Source organism: Oncorhynchus keta, chromosome 23 (assembly GCF_023373465.1).
Source record: "Oncorhynchus keta strain PuntledgeMale-10-30-2019 chromosome 23, Oket_V2, whole genome shotgun sequence".
NCBI lineage: Eukaryota > Metazoa > Chordata > Actinopteri > Salmoniformes > Salmonidae > Oncorhynchus > Oncorhynchus keta.
In genome coordinates, this window is record NC_068443.1 from 18,773,275 (window position 1) to 18,794,070 (window position 20,796).

General features: G+C 44.5%; 1 protein-coding gene and 1 long non-coding RNA gene across 3 annotated transcripts in view; both read right to left on the reverse strand.

Annotated features, from left to right (window-relative positions):
* Positions 1-2,224: 2,224 nt before the first annotated feature.
* Positions 2,225-9,783, reverse strand: LOC127911015 (uncharacterized). The gene is made up of 2 exons (XR_008077371.1): positions 6,951-9,783; positions 2,225-6,623 (listed from the first exon to the last, which is right to left on the reverse strand). It is a non-coding gene; the product is annotated as an uncharacterized LOC127911015 (long non-coding RNA).
* Positions 9,784-13,210: 3,427 nt separating this feature from the next.
* Positions 13,211-20,796, reverse strand: part of LOC118402521 (GREB1-like protein) — a 39,465-nt gene continuing 31,879 nt past the window's right edge. Inside the window, exons 2-6 of one of the 2 annotated variants that reach the window (XM_052476726.1) lie at positions 18,070-18,286; positions 16,316-16,495; positions 15,803-15,979; positions 15,208-15,384; positions 13,211-13,746 (exon numbers count right to left, since the gene is read on the reverse strand). In XM_052476726.1, the coding sequence (XP_052332686.1) occupies positions 13,514-13,746; positions 15,208-15,384; positions 15,803-15,979; positions 16,316-16,495; positions 18,070-18,250 (948 nt within the window). In that variant the 5' untranslated portion in view covers positions 18,251-18,286 and the 3' untranslated portion in view covers positions 13,211-13,513. Of the gene's footprint in view, positions 13,747-15,207; positions 15,385-15,802; positions 15,980-16,315; positions 16,496-18,069; positions 18,312-20,796 lie in introns of those variants that run through there. The other variant, XM_052476728.1, reaches the window with a different exon arrangement.

Here is a 20,796-nt window from a genome sequence, read left to right on the forward strand (position 1 = left end):
TGAAGGAAAAGCAGCCAATAAGTGCTCAGCATATGTGTGAACTCCTTCAAGACTGTTGGAAAAGCATTCCAGGTGAAACTGGTTGAAAGAATGCCAAGAGTGTGCAAAGCTGTCATCAAGGCAAAGGGTGGCTACTTTGAATAATCTAAAATATAATTTGATTTCTTTAACACTTTTTTGGTTACTACATGATTCCATATGTGTTATTTCATACTTTTGATGTCTTCACTATTGTTCTACAATGTAGAAAATAGTAAAAATAAAGAAAAACCCTTGAATGGTGTTCTTCTTTCTGTCAATTTGTAGTCAACAAATGATTTGTAATCATGTTCTGGCCCACCGACCATCCGCTCAAGAAAAAAACTTTCCAAGGCTGAATCTAGGTGATCATCCCTGACCTAGGGCATCAGCAGTCCTCTGAGAGAGAGACAGAGATAGAGATAGAGATAGGAGAGATGGAGAGAGAAAGAAAAAGAGAGCGTGAGAGATGAGATAGAGAGAGACTGCAAGTGTCTGTTCCTCCCAACGGGGCAATTATGACAGAGTTTATAAAGGAATCAGTGTGCCAGCCTTCCACTCTGCTCTTCCTTATCCACACCCTGCTAGAGTCTTAAAATAACCTTATGTTACACATCCACCTCCAGCCCATGTGACAACTCCCATGTCCCAAAAGCACTGCACATGAGTCAACCATGGGCTAACTCCTCCCACCAACATCCCCATTAAAACACCTTTAATGCTGTTGATGAAAGAGCAGCGGGTCTCTGTCAAAATGGTTGACACAAAAAAAAGATATTACGTACTACAAGCCAAAATCTTTAGTAAGCAACAGATTATTCTAAAACATGGCCTCAGGGGGATTATTTATCAATCAAAATATTATGTAAGAGAGGAATTTAAGTTAGCAGTTTCTGTCCATCATTATAAAGATTTTTTTATCCACCAATTGTAGTTTCATTGAACGAGTTCAACGTGAGCACAGTACAACATAAATGATCAGGTTTCAGGTAAGACACAGGTGCAGACTGTGTTGAAGTAACAATGTTTATTGCAACAACAAGGACAGGCTAACGACAGGTCAAGGCAGGTAGGGGTCGATAATCCAGAGTATTAGGATTGGCAAAGGCACAGGACGGCAGGCAGGCAGAGTGGTCAGGCAGGCGGGCTCAGAGTCAGGACAGGCAAGGGTCAAAACCAGGAGGACGAGAAAAAGAGATACTGGGGAAAAGCAGGAGCTGAAACAAAATGCTGGTTGACTTGAACAAACAAGACAAAATTGCCCAGACAGAAAACACAGGTATAAATACCCAGGGGATAAGTGTGGAAGATGGGCGACACCTGGAGAGGGGTGGAGACAAGCAGAAGGACAAGTGAACAGATCAGGGAGTGACATAAACAAAACAAATTCTCAACTCCCTAGTTTATTGTAATGTTACTTTATTACATTCATAAATTGCAACGACAAAAGCATGTTTTCCAAATTCAAATGTTCACAGTCCACATACTATACAATCACAACAGTCAATATGAGGTCAAGGCTACCATCGGGTGGGTCGCATAATCTCTAGAAAGAAACATACATGCACACAACAGATGATGCTTCAATGAAGATAGTGAGAAGCAAATTGCATAACTTACATGCTCATCTAATTATCTACAAACAAGACACATTTTATGGGTCAAAGGGGCTTGATAATAAACCAATACATCTGATTAATCAATCAACACTGTCATTACTGACAATGTAATCAATATTTTTTGGTGTCTTTGTTCATCATTTACCCTTTACAGTTTTGATGACAATGGTCAATACTTTTTATTTTGCTGCTGGCAAGTTGTATAGTGCAAGTTCACATTTCCTTCTCCCTCGAATTTCAATAGAATTTCAATAGATAACACTCAAGATCTCTTGGTCTTGTGCAAAGCCTTCATCGATGGTTTTCAGAAGAGGATACAATCAAAATTACTACACTTCAATATGATTATCAGTCCAAAATGCTTGAGAAAATAAATAAGAACCTCTCATGTAAAGGACATGATTTTCATTTTAAATAAAGAATATCCAACATGAGAAATGAGAGGGAACAAACACATGGTAAGAATACATCTGAAATAGATTCGTTGTGCCTTGCCTGGCAAACACAGAATGCAGACAAATACATTATCATGACACCAAAACATAACTGATAAAAGTGAAAATACTAAAATGGTCAAAAACACTCTGTGAGTTGTAATAGGGTTTATTTAATATATTAATGTAAACAAAGCTTTTAACAGACAGTTGTCCTAAAATTCAACCATTTCCTAAACTCACCCCCAACCAGACAAATTCTCTCCCTAGCTTTGGTCTATGGCCATTGTAAGACTTACTATAATATTACTGTAAATTAGTGAGGATTGAGTGATTGATCTATGTAACAACATCATTTAATAAGGCATATTCTTTGGATGACCCTGTGCAGTAACATATAAAAACATTCCTACCTGTGTCCAACTGACCTAGTCATCTGATAGTGACTCTACACACCCATTCACTGATTATCCATAGTTTCATGAGAAAACCTGCAACTGTAAGTGATTTGACTGAATTAATTCAGGTATATGGGTGGAGGCCTAAGCCATCTTATCTATACAATGAAGCACAGAAATATAGCACTGAGTAATATTACAATCAGAATCAAGACCACAGGAACATTCAATATAGCATATATCCTAGTCGCTCTCACAACTAGATGTTAGAGAAAGAACAAACTTTCCCTGCCACCTCTATCTAATGCTTCTGTCTCTAATCAGAACAGCAATTACTCACCTCGAACTAGACAACAAAGGATATACTGCTTTCTCGAGAACAGGCCCAAATCCCCGTCATTTGCGTGAAGAATAGACGGAGAAAAAGGGAGCTGAGGTCGGGTTGCCTTCTGAGAATTCATAGGCGAGTGAGTAAACGTCAACTACCATCCGTTCTATTGGCCAACGTGCAATCATTGGAAAATATAATTGATGATCTACGATTAAGACTATCCTACCAACGGGACATTAAAAACTGTAATATATTATATTTCACCGAGTCGTGGCTGAACGACGACACAGATCATATAGAACTGGCTGGGATAACTGTGCATCAGCAGGACAGAGGAGCTACGTGTGGTAAGATGAGAGGCCGGTGTGTGTGTGTCTATTTGTTAATAACAGCTGGTACACAATGTCTAATATTAAAGAAGTCTCGAGGTATTGCTCTCTTAAGGTAGAGTACCTCATGATAAACTGTAGACCACACTATCTACCAAGAGAGTTCTCATCTATATTATTCGTAGCCATCTATTTACCACCACAAACTGATGCTGGCACTAAGACTGCACTCAACGAGCTGTATAAGGCCATAAGTAAACAAGAAAATGCTCATGCAGAAGCGGCTTTCCTAGTGGTTCCTGATTCCTGCTTACAAGCGAAAACTAAAGCAGGAAATACCAGTGACTTGCTCAATACGGAAGTGGTCAGATGACGCAGATGCTACGCTACAGGACTGTTTTGCTAGCACAGACTGGCATATATTCCGGGATTCATCCAATGGCATTGAGGAGTATACCACCTCTGTCACCGGCTTTATCAATAACTGCATCGACAACGTCATCCCCACAGCAACCGTACATATCCCAACCAGAAGCCATGGATTATAGGCAACATCCGCATCGAGCTAAAGGCTAGAGCTACCGCTTTCAAGGAGCAGGACACTAATCCGGATGCTTATAAGAACAAACTGGCAAGTGTCTTCATTGACATGTTCAACCTCTCCTGGACTGATCTGTAATACCTACATGTTTCAAGCAAACCCCCATGGTCCCTGTACCCAAGGAAGAGACGATAATTTGCCTCAAAGATTGCCTCCCTATAGCACTCACGTCGGTTGCCATGAATTGCTTTGAAAGGCTAGTCATGGCTCACAACACCATCATCCCAGAAACCCTAGACCCACTTCCAGTTCGCATACCGCACCAACAGATCCACAGACTACGCAATCTCAATCACACTCTACACTGCCCTTTCCCACCTGGATAAAGCTCATCACTAAGCTAAGGACCCTGGGACAAAACACCTCCCTCTGCAACTGGATCCTGGGCTTCCTGACATGCCTTCCCCAAATTGTAAGTGTAGGCAACAACACATCTGCCATGCTGATCCTCAACACTGGGGCCCCTCAGGGGTGCGTGCTTAGTCATCTCCTGTACTCCCTGTTCACCCACAACTGCGTGGCCAAACACGACTCCAACAACATCATTAAGTTTGCTGATGACACAACAGTGGTAGGCCTGATCACCGACAACAATGAGACAGTCTAAAGGGAGGAGGTCAGAGACCTGGCAGTGTGGTGCCAGGACAACAATCTCTCGTTCAATGTGAGCAAGACAAAGGAGCTGATCATGGACTACAAAAAAGGCGGGCCGAACAGGCCCCCATTGGCATGGACGGGGCTGTAGCGGATTGGGTCGAGAGATTCAAGTTCCTCTGTGTCATCACCAACCACCTATCATGTTCCAAGCACACCAACACAGTCATGAAGAGGGCACGACAACACATTGTCCCCCTCAGGAGACTGAACAGATTTGGCATGTGTCCTGCACCATCGAGAGCATCCTGACCGGTTGAATCACCGCCTGGTATGGCAACTGCTCGGCATCTGACAGTATGGTGCTACAGAGGGTATTGCGTACGGCCCAGTGCATCACTGGGGCCAAGCATCCTGCCATGTAAAACCTATATACTAGGCGGTGTCAGAGAAAGGCCCTAAGAATTGTCAAAGACTCCAGTCACCCAAGTCATAGACTGTTCTCTCTGCTACCGCACGGCAAGCGGTACCGGAGCACCGAGTATTGGACCAAAAGGCTCCTTAACAGCTTCTACCCCCAGGCCATAAGACTGCTGAACAATTAATCAAATGGCCACCTGGACTATTTACATTGCCAACCCCCCATTAGTTTTTTTCATTGCTGCTATGTCACTGTCTATTATCTATGCATAGTCACTTTACCCATACCTACATGTACAAATTACCCCGACTAACCTGCACATTGACTCAGTACCAGTACCCCTTGTATATAGCCTTGTTATTGTTCGTGTTACTTTTTATAATTTTTTACTTTAGTTTATTTAGTAAATATTTTCTTAACCAACAATGCAGTTCAAGAAAGAGTTTAAACTTGTTTGGGATAGGGGGCAGTATTTTGACGTCCGGATGAAAAGCGTGCCCAAAGTAAACTGCCTGTTACTCAGGCACAGAAGCTAGGATATGCATTTGGATTTGGATAGCAAACACTCTAAAGTTTCTAAAACTGTTAAAATAATGTCTGTGAGTATAGCAGAACTGATATGGCAGGCGAAACCCAGAGGACAAACCATACCAAAAACATATTTTTTCAGCCTACCACTTTTCAATGGCTGTCACTTTTATTATAAGGTGAAATCCTCCCATATTGCAGTTCCTAGGGCTTCCACTAGATGTCAACAGTCTTTAGAAAGAGTTTCAGGCTGTTTTTTTAAAAAAATGACCCAGAAATTGAAGTTGGCTGTAGTGTTTCCAAGTATGTGAATGAGAGCACGGTCTTTGGTATTTTTCTCCGGTAAAGACAATAAAATTTAAGACGGAGAATCGTTATTGTTTATTTACGTATTAGGGAACCTAAGGTTTGATTATAAACGTTGTTTGACTTGTTTGGAAAAGTTTCTAAGTAACATTTGGGATTAATTTTGTATGCATTTTGATGGAGGGAAACTGGGAGGATTATTGACTGATGCGCGCCAGCTAAACTTAGTTTTTATGGATATAAAGAAGGACATTATCAAACAAAAGGACCATTTGTGATGTAACTGGGACATTTTGGAGTGCCAATAGAAGAAGATCATCAAAGGTAAGGCATTTATTATATCGCTATTTCTGACTTTTGTGTCGCACCTGCCTGGTTGAAATATGTTTTTCATGGTTTTGTATGTGGGGCGCTGTCCTCAGATAATCGCATGGTGTGCTTTCGCCAGGCTCAGATCAGGGACAGACTCCAACACAAGCCTCAGTTAAGAGTCTCTGGCTAAACAATTCTGTTCCGAACATAGTGCAGCGTGGGAGAGGAGCGTATAGGAGAAGTTACATCCACATTGATGATGGCCACGTGTCCATACAGGGCACTTGGGGCCTGGGTGTGCCCCAATACATCTCTCTGATCTCCTGACATACAGAGAATTGTTGTGCTTGTTAAGTGGTCTGAGAACAGATGCTATCCTCCTGTTTGATTAGGGTCTGTGTGACAGGAGGTCGGCTGAACAGTTCTAAGAGTGATTGTATCCTCTGACAGACAAGAATAATTGTGATTGTTAACTGGTCTGAGATCAGTGGTTGGTGGTTATCCTTCTGCCTGGTTAGGGTCTATGGAACAGGAGGGCAGCTGAGCAGGTCTGGCATCAGTCTTAGGGTTAAACATGGCGTCCGGTGAGAAAGTAGAGGGGCCGGTCCTCGCTGCAGTTGGCCGTCTGGAACTCATCCCTCAGGCGGAACTGCCACTTGTCCTCCAACTCCAGCCGCATGATGGTCTGACGCAGAGAGTTACGGTCCCTGCAGATCACACACAATGTGGCACCTAGGAACAGGGTCAGAGGTCATAGGTCAAGGAAGTAATCAGAAAGGTGCCATTGTTTTCCTACGGTATATACGTGTATTGTTGTATGGTTCATTATACAGTATATGTCATTTTGGATGTATATATTGGAAAACATTATAATCAGAGGTCAGAGAACCAGTCAGAAAGGTGGTATTGATCGAGTGAATTGAATTGAAGATTAATAGCCCTAGGCCTCACAGACATTACATTGGTCAAACCTTACATGGTTCCAAAACTATGGATGAGGTTACACTTAACTTTACATAAGGGCTAACAAAAGACAACATAGAAAATAGCATTAGTTACCTTTGAGGAAGTGAAACTTCTTGAGGAGGCCAGAGACAACGAAGGAGTCACACAGGTAGAGCAGCAGGCCGCTGAAGACCAGACCCTGGTGGTCCAGGTTTGAGGAGTGTGGCCTGGAGCTGACGTAACATACTGACACCTGGGGATGCAGAAAGCACAGTCACATCTCCTCCATCTCAGTCATGATGTTTTATCATGGGAACATGGAATCGTTCCAATTGTCCAAATCCTATACGAAAAATTCTTAAAACCTGTGCTCGACTTAACATTTTTACAATACACTTATTTTGCAGAAATCAATACATGAGTTGGACACAATTTGACCTTCAGAAAGTATTAATTCCCCTTACATGTTAGAATCACCTTCGGCAGCATTTACAGCTGTGACTCTTTCTAGGTAAGTGTCTAAGACTTACACACCTGGATTGTGCAATATTTGCAGAACATTTGCAGAAAATATTCATACCCCTTGACTTATTCCATTTGTTGTTGTGTTTTCCACTGAATTCAAAATGGATTATATAGTTTTTATATAGTTTTTGTCTCACACAATACTGCATAATGACGGTAATTCAAAACATGTTTGACATTTTTGCAAATATATTTAAAATACAATACATAAATATCTACTTTACATAGTATTCACACCCTTGAGTCAATACTTTGTAGAAGCACCGTTGGCAGCGATTACAGCTGTGAGTCATTCTGGGTAAGTCTCTAAGAGCTTTCCACACCTGGATTGTGCAATATTTGCCCACTATTCTTTTCAAGCTCTGGCAAATAATTGGTTGTTGATCATTGCTAGACAACCATTTTTAAGTCTTGCCATAGATTTTGAAGTAGATTTAAGTCAAAACTGTAACACAGCCACTCAGGAACATTCACTGTCTCCTTGGTAAGCAGCTCCTGTGTAGTTTAGGTTTATTATCCTGCAGAAACATGAATTAATCTCCCAGTGTCTGTTGGAAAGCAGACTGAACCAGGTTTCCCTCTAGAACTTTGCCTGTGCTTAGCTCCATTTCCTTTTAATCCGGAAAAACGGATGTATCTATGGTTCAACGAACACCTGGAAGATGGATTATATCTCTCAATCTCCGCGTAGGTCGGTAATAATATGAATAAAGATAATAATACGGGGACGTGCCCCCACTGTTCATTTAAACTGTGCGTCAGATCACACACTGTTTTAGAGAATTTTCTCGCCCAAACATTCAGAGTGACAGGAAAGTACTGACGATCTTCCAGGTATTTGTAGAACCATAGTTTCATTGGTGACTTTTGTTTTATATGTATGAAGTAGAACGGAAGTTAAGAATGTAAATATGGTTCTACAAATACTTGGAAGACTGTCAGACATGCCAACAAGGTCGCAAGGAATAGCACTACTAACCTCTGATTAATGTGCCGGTGCCACTGGAAGAATGGCAGACCCCATGTTGTGGCAAGATGCAACGTTGACCTTGTAAAATCTTGAGAACGTGCAGTGCGATGACCAGACAGCAGCTGTGCATATCTCATTCAGGGGGCCGCCTCTCAGTGCAGCCCAAGATGTGACAACACTTCTGTTCCAGTAATATATCACACTTTCTGGGACAGGGAGCCCTATACCCTTGTAGGCCTGAGCAATGACATCCACAACCCAGTGAGAAAGCCTCTGCTTGGACAATGCAAGACCTTTTGACTTCCCAACGAAGCACAGGAACTGCTAGGCTGATTTCCTGTAGTGCTCCAAGACTTGCATATAGCATTTGATGGAACAGGCCGGACACTGGAGATTTGCTCGCTTCTCCTCCGCATTCTGGAAAGGAGTGAGGGAAGAAGGCCGCCAGCTCGATGGCTTGATGTGAAGGGGTGATACATTTAGGAAAAAGGCTGGATAGGACCATAAGGCCTTCCATGGTATGCAGACAGGACTCATAGAGAGTTCGTGGAGCTCACTCCCACGTTTCGCTGATGAAATAGCTAAGAGGAAAACCATTTTCAGAACGTAACCATTTTATGTCTGACTCCTCCGTATGTTCGAAGGGAGGTTTTCGCAGATCCCAAGTTCTCGCCCAGACAGGTCCACATGTTCAGTTCCAAACCGCTGCCATATCATCTTCACTACTTGCGGGTGAAGTCTCCATTCTCCCGGGGCCGTTTTCTGTCACGACAAGAAGTCCGCCACCTCGTTCACCTTGCCCGGGAGATGAATGGCTCGTAGGGCCCATGTCAGAAGTTGTTGGGCCACCTCATTCCCCCTTGATGGTTGATGTGGAACACTGTCAATGTATTGTCTGATTGTATCAGGAACCGGCAGAAAGTGATTCAGGGCTAGGTAAACTGTCTGAAGTTCTAGCACGTTGATGTGCATTTTTCTCCAGCGTGGGAGCCACTCTCCCCATACAGACCCGTGTTGCCACAGTGCTCCCCAGCCTGTTAGTGAAGCGTCGGTTGTCAGTTCCTGCCTTACCGGAATTGATCCAAGAGGGACATCTGTAGTCAGGTAGGTTCTCTTCCTCCATGGCCGCAGAGTAGAGTAGCATGCCCATGTCACCTGCATTTTGGTGTTTCTGTCCCACTTGGGGTCCAGGCGGAGGTCATTAAACCACACTTGTAGTAGTCTTAAAGACAGGAGGCCTAAAGGTGTCACCCTGGAGGCCGCCGTGAGCGTGCCCATCAGTTGTTGGAACGTTGGTACCTTCACCACTCATTCAACTGGAAAATTGCAGAAGAAGAATGCTGTCCACACACTGAGAGTTTTACATGCCATCATAGTACAGGAGTTCAAAGCCATACCAATATTTACATTTACATTTAAGTCATTTAGCAGACGCTCTTATCCACGACTTACAAATTGGTGCATACACATTTACATTTACATTTAAGTCATTTAGCAGACGCTCTTATCCAGAACTTACAAATTGGTGCATACACCTTATGACAACCAGTGGAACAGCCACTTGCATCTAAATCTTGTTGGGGGAGGGGGGTGAGAAGGATTACCTACCCTTACTTACCCTATCCTAGGTATTCCTTGAAGAGGTGGGGTTTCAGGTGTCTCCGGAAGGTGGTGATTGACTCCGCTGTCCTGGCGTCGTGAGGGAGTTTGTTCCACCATTGGGGGCCAGAGCAGCGAACAGTTTTGACTGGGCTGAGCGGGAACTGTACTTCCTCAGTGGTAGGGAGGCGAGCAGGCCAGAGGTGGATGAACGCAGTGCCCTTGTTTGGGTGTAGGGCCTGATCAGAGCCTGGAGGTACTGAGGTGCCGTTCCCCTCACAGCTCCGTAGGCAGTAGCGGATGCGAGCTTCAACTGGAAGCCAGTGGAGAGAGCGGAGGAGCGGGGTGACGTGAGAGAACTTGGGAAGGTTGAACACCAGACGGGCTGCGGCGTTCTGGATGAGTTGTAGGGGTTTAATGGCACAGGCAGGGAGCCCAGCCAACAGCGAGTTGCAGTAATCAAGACGGGAGATGACAAGTGCCTGGATTAGGACCTGCGCCGCTTCCTGTGTGAGGCAGGGTCGTACTCTGCGGATGTTGTAGAGCATGAACCTACAGGAACGGGACACCGCCTTGATGTTAGTTGAGAACGACAGGGTGTTGTCCAGGATCACGCCAAGGTTCTTAGCGCTCTGGGAGGAGGACACAATGGAGTTGTCAACCGTGATGGCGAGATCATGGAACGGGCAGTCCTTCCCCGGGAGGAAGAGGAGCTCCGTCTTGCTGAGGTTCAGCTTGAGGTGGTGATCCGTCATCCACACTGATATGTCTGCCAGACATGCAGAGATGCGATTCGCCACCTGGTCATCAGAAGGGGAAAGGAGAAGATTAATTGTGTGTCGTCTGCATAGCAATGATAGGAGAGACCATGTGAGGTTATGACAGAGCCAAGTGACTTGGTGTATAGCGAGAATAAGAGAGGGCCTAGAACAGAGCCCTGGGGACACCAGTGGTGAGAGCGCGTGGTGAGGAGACAGATTCTCGCCACGCCACCTGGTAGGAGCGACCTGTCAGGTAGGACGCAATCCAAGCGTGGGCCGCGCCGGAGATGCCCAACTCGGAGAGGGTGGAGAGGAGGATCTGATGGTTCACAGTATCGAAGGCAGCCGATAGGTCTAGAAGGATGAGAGCAGAGGAGAGAGAGTTAGCTTTAGCAGTGCGGAGCGCCTCCGTAATACAGAGAAGAGCAGTCTCAGTTGAATGACTAGTCTTGAAACCTGACTGATTTGGATCAAGAAGGTCATTCTGAGAGAGATAGCGGTAGAGCTGGCCAAGGACGGCACGCTCAAGAGTTTTGGAGAGAAAAGAGAGAAGGGATACTGGTCTGTAGTTGTTGACATCGGAGGGATCGAGTGTAGGTTTTTTTTTCAGAAGGGGTGCAACTCTCGCTCTCTTGAAGACGGGAGGGACGTAGCCAGCGGTCAGGGATGAGTTGATGAGCGAGGTGAGGTAAGGGAGAAGGTCTCCGGAAATGGTCTGGAGAAGAGAGGAGGGGATAGGGTCAAGCGGGCAGGTTGTTGGGCGGCCGGCCGTCACAAGACGCGAGATTTCATCTGGAGAGAGAGGGGAGAAAGAGGTCAGAGCATAGGGTAGGGCAGTGTGAGCAGAGCCAGCGGTGTCGTTTGACTTAGCAAACGAGGATCGGATGTCGTCGACCTTCTTTTCAAAATGGTTGATGAAGTCATCTGCAGAGAGGGAGGAGGGGGGGGATTCAGAAGGGAGGAGAAGGTGGCAAAGAGCTTCCTAGGGTTAGAGGCAGATGCTTGGAATTTAGAATGGTAGAAAGTGGCTTTAGCAGCAGAGACAGAGGAGGAAAATGTAGAGAGGAGGGAGTGAAAGGATGCCAGGTCCGCAGGGAGGCGAGTTTTCCTCCATTTCCGCTCGGCTGCCCGGAGCCCTGTTCTGTGAGCTCGCAATGAGTCGTCGAGCCACGGAGCGGGAGGGGAGGACCGAGCCGGCCTGGAGGATAGGGGACATAGAGAGTCAAAGGATGCAGAAAGGGAGGAGAGGAGGGTTGAGGAGGCAGAATCAGGAGATAGGTTGGAGAAGGTTTGAGCAGAGGGAAGAGATGATAGGATGGAAGAGGAGAGAGTAGCGGGGGAGAGAGAGCGAAGGTTGGGACGGCGCGATACCATCCGAGTAGGGGCAGCGTGGGAAGTGTTGGATGAGAGCGAGAGGGAAAAGGATACAAGGTAGTGGTCGGAGACTTGGAGGGGAGTTGCAATGAGGTTAGTGGAAGAACAGCATCTAGTAAAGATGAGGTCAAGCGTATTGCCTGCCTTGTGAGTAGGGGGGGAAGGTGAGAGGGTGAGGTCAAAAGAGGAGAGGAGTGGAAAGAAGGAGGCAGAGAGGAATAAGTCAAAGGTAGACGTGGGGAGGTTAAAGTCGCCCAGAACTGTGAGAGGTGAGCCGTCCTCAGGAAAGGAGCTTATCAAGGCATCAAGCTCATTGATGAACTCTCCAAGGGAACCTGGAGGGCGATAAATGATAAGGATGTTAAGCTTGAAAGGGCTGGTAACTGTGACAGCATGGAATTCAAAGGAGGCGATAGACAGATGGGTAAGGGGAGAAAGAGAGAAAGACCACTTGGGAGAGATGAGGATCCCGGTGCCACCACCCCGCTGACCAGAAGCTCTCGGGGTGTGTGAGAACACGTGGGCGGACGAGGAGAGAGCAGTAGGAGTAGCAGTGTTATCTGTGGTGATCCATGTTTCCGTCAGTGCCAAGAAGTCGAGGGACTGGAGGGAGGCATAGGCTGAGATGAACTCTGCCTTGTTGGCCGCAGATCGGCAGTTCCAGAGGCTACCGGAGACCTGGAACTCCACGTGGGTCATACGCGCTGGGACCACCAGATTAGGGTGGCCGCGGCCACGCGGTGTGGAGCGTTTGTATGGTCTGTGCAGAGAGGAGAGAACAGGGATAGACAGACACATAGTTGACAGGCTACAGAAGAGGCTACGCTAATGCAAGGAGATTGGAATGACAAGTGGACTATACGTCTCGAATGTTCAGAAAGTTAAGCTTACGTAGCAAGAATCTTATTGACTAAAATGATTAAAATGATAAAGTACTGCTGAAGTAGGCTAGCTGGCAGTAGCTGCGTTGTTGACACTACACTAATCAAGTCGTTCCGTTGAGTGTAATAGTTTCTACAGTGCTACTATTCGGGGCTAGCTGGCTAGCTAGCAGTGTTGTTTACGTTACGTTGCGTTAAAAGAACGACAATAGAATGGGTCCTATCAAGTGACGTTAACCAAAATGTCTCCAAACAACACTAACAAATCAACAATAATGACTCAATCCAGTTTTTCCATTTCAACAAGTAGACCATAACTGTCCCCTTTAACCAAACAATGCTTTGTAAACAAACACAGACACTATTCACTCCAGCCAGATCTTGGTCAGAGGGAGGGAGGGATGGGAGGAGAGGGTAGGGAGGGGAGAGGAGAGGGGGTGTTGTGTCACACCTCTACCCTTCCCTGACAGAGGAGCAGGATGTAGCTCAGTAGGAGGCTAAAGTCAATAGAGCATATGAGCACAGCTGTCTAACATCAGGTTAGATCTTACACTGACTGAACACTAACTACCCTACAAACTGACCAGGCTCCACTGCCATGAGTGAAGGGTAACAGGAGGGTATGTGTCCTACCTGATAGGGAGAAGGGTACGAGGAGGGTGTTTGTGTCCTACCTGACAGGGAGAAGAGGGAACAGCTGTGACTATTGGTGCCTCCATTCTCCTTGATGCTCAGGGAGGATGAGGAGTTGGGTTTGGAGGTCAATGCACTGCTAATGGAGAACTGACGTGTCTTACAGTCTGGGGAAAAGGAGGGGAGAGATAAATACACTTTTTAAAATAGACCTGGAACCATTCAATCAGTGAATCAATAAATAATACAAAAATGCCTCACAAGTCCTCATCTGGCAGCTTCATTAAATAGTACCTGCAAAACACCAGTCTCAACGTCAACAGAGGAGGCGACTCCGGGATACTGGCCTTCTAGGCAGATTTGCAAAGAAAAAGACATCTCAGACTGGCCAAAAAAAGAAAAGATTAAGATGGCCAAAAGAACAGACACTGGGCAGAGGAACTCTGCCTAGAAGGCCAACATCCCGGAGTTGACTCTTCACTGTTGACATTGAGACTGGTGTTTGCGGGTACTATTTAATGATGCTGCCAGTTGAGGACTTGTGAGGCATCTGTTTCTCAAACTAGACAATCTAATGTACTTGTCCTCTTTCTCTGTTGTGCACCGGGGCCTCCCATTCCTCTTTCTATTCTGGTTAGAGCCAGTTTGCGCTGTTCTGTGAAGGGAGTAGTACACAGCGCTGTACGAGATCTTCAGTTTCTTGGCAATTTCTCGCATGGAATAGCCTTAATTTCTCAGAAAAAAAATTGACTGACGAGTTTCGGAAGAAAGTTATTTGTTTCTGGCCATTTCAAGCCTGTAATCGAACCCACAAATGCTGATGTTCCAGATACACAACTAGTCTAAAGAAGGCCAGTTTTATTGCTTCTTTAAGCAGAACAACAGTTTTCAGCTGTGCTAACATAATTGCAAAAGGGGTTTCTAATGATCAAATAGTATTTTAAAATGATAAACTTGGATTAGCTAACACAACGTGCCATTGGAACACAGGAGTGATGGTTGCTGATAATGGGCATCTGTACGCCTATGTAGATATTCCATTAAAAATCAGCCGTTTCCAGCTACAATAGTCATTTACAACATTAACAATGTCTACACTGTATTTCTGATCAATTTGATGTTATTTTAATTGACAAAAAAATGTGGAAATGTCTAAGTAAACCCAAACTTTTGAACAGTAGTGCATATATTGATGGGTCATAAAAAGATTACAGCCCAAGACCAATACCACATTTGAGTTATTACAAATTCAATTTAAAAACCGCTCAACTACAAACATTAGGCTACTATGCATTTATAATGCATTTACTAAATGACATGTAGCATGAAACATGATGTAATGTTGTATAACCACAGTGTTACTACACAGGTATAATAGCAATTCAATGTAAAGTGTTCCAGAAAGTGTCTGAAATATGCAGATAGAGTCGGAGAGACATCTCACGTTGTATGGTGGTATTATACATTTTGTATTGTAGATATGTAGTGGAGAAATAATGATACACAATGTACTGTTTAATCTTTTGTTTTATGTGTAATACCAGTGCCTGTTTCGACCCCAGGAAGAGAACCTGCTGCCTTGGCAACAGCTAATGGGGATCCCTAATAAATACAAATAGAAATCTCACCTTTCCAGCAGATGAGGGGTCCTTTGCACAGAGCATCCTGACAGTTCTTCACCAGGTAGTATTTGAAGTGCTTCTGCTTCTTGGACTGCATGGCCAGCTTCAGGTTGATGTGGTTGGAGAACTCAGTAAAGTACCGGAACCCCTTCTCTCCACAGCCAACACAGTTCCCTGAAAACCCTGCACACACCAAACACACAGAGAGAGAACATGAGTTGGGAACTGTAGTTATTTACAGAATAAGTATGCATTATTTCAGGTTATATGGATACATTATTGTCTTATGTTAATATTGCTAACCAAAACATTTTCAAAACAGCCAAAAATAAGTAATTGAATTAACTTACTTATTATTGCATTAAATGACAGCAAAGCACAGGTTAATCAACTACTGAATGCAACAGAAATCAAAAGTTGTAGCAAGCCTCATTATGGATGGTGGGGAAAAAATATCACTTCAGATGACTCATCCATGCTGAGTGGGTAAAATAGTACATTCATTTCAGAGGCCTAAAGTACATTGCATTTCCTGTAACTCTGACCTAGGCTGTGGACGACCTTCGTATTGTATCAAGTCAAAGAGGCGTGGCAGACTGACCTAAAAGTGCATTTCTCCCGTTCTCATCAGGCAGAAAGCGTCGATCCACAGCACACACCAGGATGTGCTCTGGGATGCTGGGGGACTTGGCACCGACTAACTCAAAGCCAGCTGGGACTTGGATTGGCTCTGTCAACATGGAGACCAGACGGAGGTCCCTACCGGCCTGACAGAAACCTGAGAAGAGAGAGAACACCAGTCAACTCAGGAGTAAGCATCCACAACAATAATACCCCCCCATTATTTAGGCAGGCCAGGGTGGAGTCCCATTGAGACCAAAGACTCTTTTACCAGAAGCCCTGCATGACAAGGGCTCCCTGCATGTAATCTACATGTCTACATTACAGTGGAACATACTAAGGTGAATATTGCTGCAAACGTGGTGTTCCTAGGGAGAGAATGAACAAGATGTGTTCTTCAGATATGCTTTTTAGCAGGGATTTGAATCCGAGGGCTTCGCAACTTCTGAGAAAGTCCCAGGGCGAAAGAAGTTTGAGATGGTTTGACGCTTACCGTCCATGGTGCAGCAGCTGTTGGGCGAGGGGCCTTGTAAGTTGGGCGGTGGGGGGCTGCTGGTGTCAGAGTTGCCGTCCACCTTCATCTCCTCCAGACCATTAGAGGCCTGGCCGTTCAGCTGATCCTGACGCGGAGGCTTCCCGCACGGCAGGTACAGGTCCACCTTGGGCTTTATATCTGTACCCATAACACAATGAACCCTTAAGACATAATGTCCCCATAACACAATGACCCCGTAAGACATAATGTCCCCATAACACACAATGACCCCATAAGACATAATGACCCTGTAAGAAACCAGGACTCTGTAAGACATCATTTCCACCTATGACAATGTTGCCATAATACACCACATCACACAACACATGAAATTATCTTGGAGTGAAGATGCCATACAAAAGCAAGGAGCTGGAGATTGGACACTGCAAGGTATTTTTCAAGAGAAGGACGAACCCATAACACATTACAAGGCCTCATTCAAGTCTACCTTTCTTCAAGAGAACTACACTGAACAAAAATATAAACGCAACATGCAACAATTTCAAAGATTTTACAGAGTTACAGTTCATATAAGAAAATCAATCAGTTGAAATAAATTCATTAGCCCTAATCTATGGATTTCACATGACTGGGAATACAGATATGCATCTTTTGCTTTCAGATACCTTAAAAACAAAGTAGAGGTGTGGTCAGAAAACCAGTCAGTCTCTGGTGTAACCACCATTTGCCTCATGCAGTGTGACACATCTTCACATAGAGTTGATCAAGCTGTTGGTTTTGGCCTGTGGAATGTTGTCCCCCTCCTCTTCAATGGCTGTGCGAAGTTGCTGGATATTGGCGGGAACTGGAATACGCTGTCATACACCTCGATGCAGAGCATTCCAAACATGCTCAATGGGTGACATGTTTGGTGGGTATGCAGGCAATGGAAAGACCTGGGACCTGTTCAGGTTCCAGGAATCGTGTGCAGATTCTTCGGTTGTGCAAACCCACAGTTTCATCAGCTGTCCGGGTGGCTGGTCTCAGACGATGCTGCTGGTGAAGAAGCAGGATGTGGAGGTCCTGGGCTGGCATGGTTACACGTGGTCTGCAGTTGTGAGGTTGGTTGGACATACTGCCAAATTTTCTAAAACAACGTTAGAGGTGGTAGAGAAATAAACATGAATTTCTCAGGCAACAGCTCTGTTGGATATCCCTGCAGTCAAAACTGCACATTTTAGATTGACATTTTATTGTTCCCAGCACAATGTGCACTTGTGAAATGATCAGGTGGATGGATTACCTTGGCAAGGAATAAATGCTCTTTAACAGCGATGTAAACAAATTTGTCCAAAACATTTGAGAGAAATAAGATTTTTGTGCATATGGAACATTTCTGGGATGTTTCATTTCAGCTCATGAAACATTGGACCAACACCACATATTGCGTTTATATTTTTGTTAAGTATAAATTACTGAGATGACATGGACTTGCTGTATGGGTATAATTGAGTGACTCATTCTCAAGTGCCATTCAGCTGGTCAACATCAGCATAATTAAACATGATCAGAGATGGCAGTATCAGTTTCAATGTGTTTCTGTTAACTATGATCCACTAAATGAAAGAGGCAGCTATAGCTAGTGTTTTGTTCTGTTTCTATATATAACGATCTAAATGAGGACAGACAGACAGGCAGACAGGCAGACAGGCAGACAGGCAGACAGACAGACAGACAGGCAGACAGGCAGACAGGGAGACAGGGAGACATACCCTCCATGTTGCCCTGATAATGGACAGGCTCCAGGTATAGCTGAGTGAAGACGGGCTGTGGGTCTCCACTGCTGGAGCATAGGGAGGCCTTGATAGAGTTGTGGAGGGCCTCTTCGAAGCGAGCAGACTTCGGCTGCCCTGCATATGAATTCCCCATTATCCACTCCAGGCTCAGCTCCATCCACGTCAATAAGTAAGATAGTGGAATCAGTGGAGGCTGGTGGGAGGAGCTATAAGAGGACAGCTAATTGCTGGAATGGAATAAATGGAACGGTATCAAACACATCAAACATATGGAAACTGTTTGACTCTGTTCCATTAATTACATTCCAGCCATTACAATAAGCCCATATTCATATAGCTCCTCCCACCAGCCTCCACGGGTAAATATCCAATCTACATAGGATACTTGTCCATACAGATGCTAGGATGAACTTAGATGCATCTTCCTGTGTGAGACTAAGCATGAACACACACAATCTCACACTCTTTCCCATTTTCCCCTCTTGTTTTTATCGCCTTTTCATATTTTTTTCTGTCTTTGTCTCTTTCTCTTTCCCTCTGTTTCGATCTCTCCTTCTCTCACTATTTTTCTCTCCCTCTGTCTGTCTCTCTGCCTGCCCTGGCCCTGTCCCCCCTCCCCTGGTCCACTCTTCCGATATCTGCCGAGGCCAGCTGTGTGGGCCTGGGATTGGGCAGCAGGTAGCAGCTAGACAGACAGGGAGGCACACGTGGCCTGGTGGCCCTGATAGAGTGTAAGGAGAGAGGGGGTAAGCTTAGTGAAAAGCCCTTGTTCAAATAAAACAGGGACCACTGCAGGGCCAGGGGTCTCAAGCAAGGAAAATTGCCAAGTACCCTGATATAGCCTATCCTACTAAATAACTCTCCTCTACCCTCATTCTACCAACTGGGGTCATTTTGACGCCAGAGGAATATTTTGGATCATAGCCCGAGGTGGTTTATTCAATTCTTCACATTTTTCATGACTTTGTCAATCAACTTGTTCTTAACAAATATAAATAATTGTTTAGTGATTCTGTATCATGATGGACTGATGCAAATTCCAAAACACCTCATTTCCACCTGTAGTAATTTGATAGAAAGGACCTTCATATTAATCTAGAGACATAATAACTGGAGACATAATAACAAGTTATTCATACCACCAGGGGTGGAGGGGGACCTGTATCAATGATTTTGACCAGATAGACAGCTATTTCATGTACTTACCTAAGATTGTCCTTTCCTATACCATGCATCGTATAACTGTGTACAAAACGAAAATGATCTTATTTTGTGCCCATAAAAATCAGCCAGTGGTACACAGTCTTCCACTGGTAGACATACTAACTTCAAAACAGAATTCAGATACACTCTGAATCTACACAGCGATCTGTACTGGTATGTATTCTCTGAAAAGTAGTTATTCTAGCACAAATCTCGAGAAATATTGATTTAAATCCAGGTTTCTCTAAAGATATCATATTAAGTTACACGTATCCTCAGAGGGAGGAGGGGGACATGTACCAGTGATTTTGACCAGATAGACAGATCACTTGCAGAGATGGAGCACCTTATGAACTCACCTATGGTTAGAACTGGTTAGAACTTGGATTGAAGGTGTACAAAATGTAAACTACAAGTCCATGCTAGGTAAAGCTCTGCCTTATCTCAGTTCACTGGTCACGATGGCAACACTCACCCGTAGCACACACTCCAGCAGGTGTATCTCACTGATCATCCCTAAAGCCAACACCCCATTTGGCCGCCTTTCCTTCCAGTTTTCTGCTGCCTGTGACTGGAACGAATTGCAAAAATCATTGAAGTTGGAGACTTTTATCTCCCTCACCAACTTCAAACATCTGCTATCTGAGTAGCTAACTGATCGCTGCAGCTGTACATAGTCTATCGGTAAATAGCCCACCCAATTTACCTACCTCATCCCCATACTGTTTATATTTATTTACTTTTCTGCTCTTTTGCACACCAGTATCTCTACCTGCACATGACCATCTGATCATTTATCACTCCAGTGTTAATCTGCTAAATTGTAATTATCCGCCTACCTCCTCATGCCTTTTGCACACAATGTATATAGACTCTTTTTTTCGTTCTACTGTGTTATTGACTTGTTAATTGTTTACTCCATGTGTAACTCTGTGTTGTTGTCTGTTCACACTGCTATGCTTTATCTTGGCCAGGTCGCAGTTGTAAATGAGAACTTGTTCTCAACTAGCCTACCTGGTTAAATAAAGGTGTTCTCAACTAACCTACCTGGTTAAATAAAGGTGAAATAAAGATTAAATAAAAACAACAGCTCATAAAAGTGTGTCAGTCGTATGAATAGTTGGTAGAACTGTGTTACTGTAAGGGATCTCGTCCTCCTCTTCTGAGGAGGAGTAGCGAGAAGGACCGGAGGATCAATGCGCAGCGTGGTAAGTGTCCATAATGTTTAATCAAACAAAACAGAACACTGGAACAAACCAATAAACGAAACAGTCCCTTGTAGTAACAAACACTGACACAGAAGACAAACACCCACAACTCAAAAGTGAAACCAGGCTACCTAAGTATGATTCTCAATCAGGGACAACGATTGACAGCTGCCTCTGATTGAGAACCATACTAGGCCGAACACAGAAATCCCAAATTATAGAAAAACGAACATAGACAACCCACCCAACTCACGCCCTGACCATACTAAAACAAAGATATAACAAATGAACT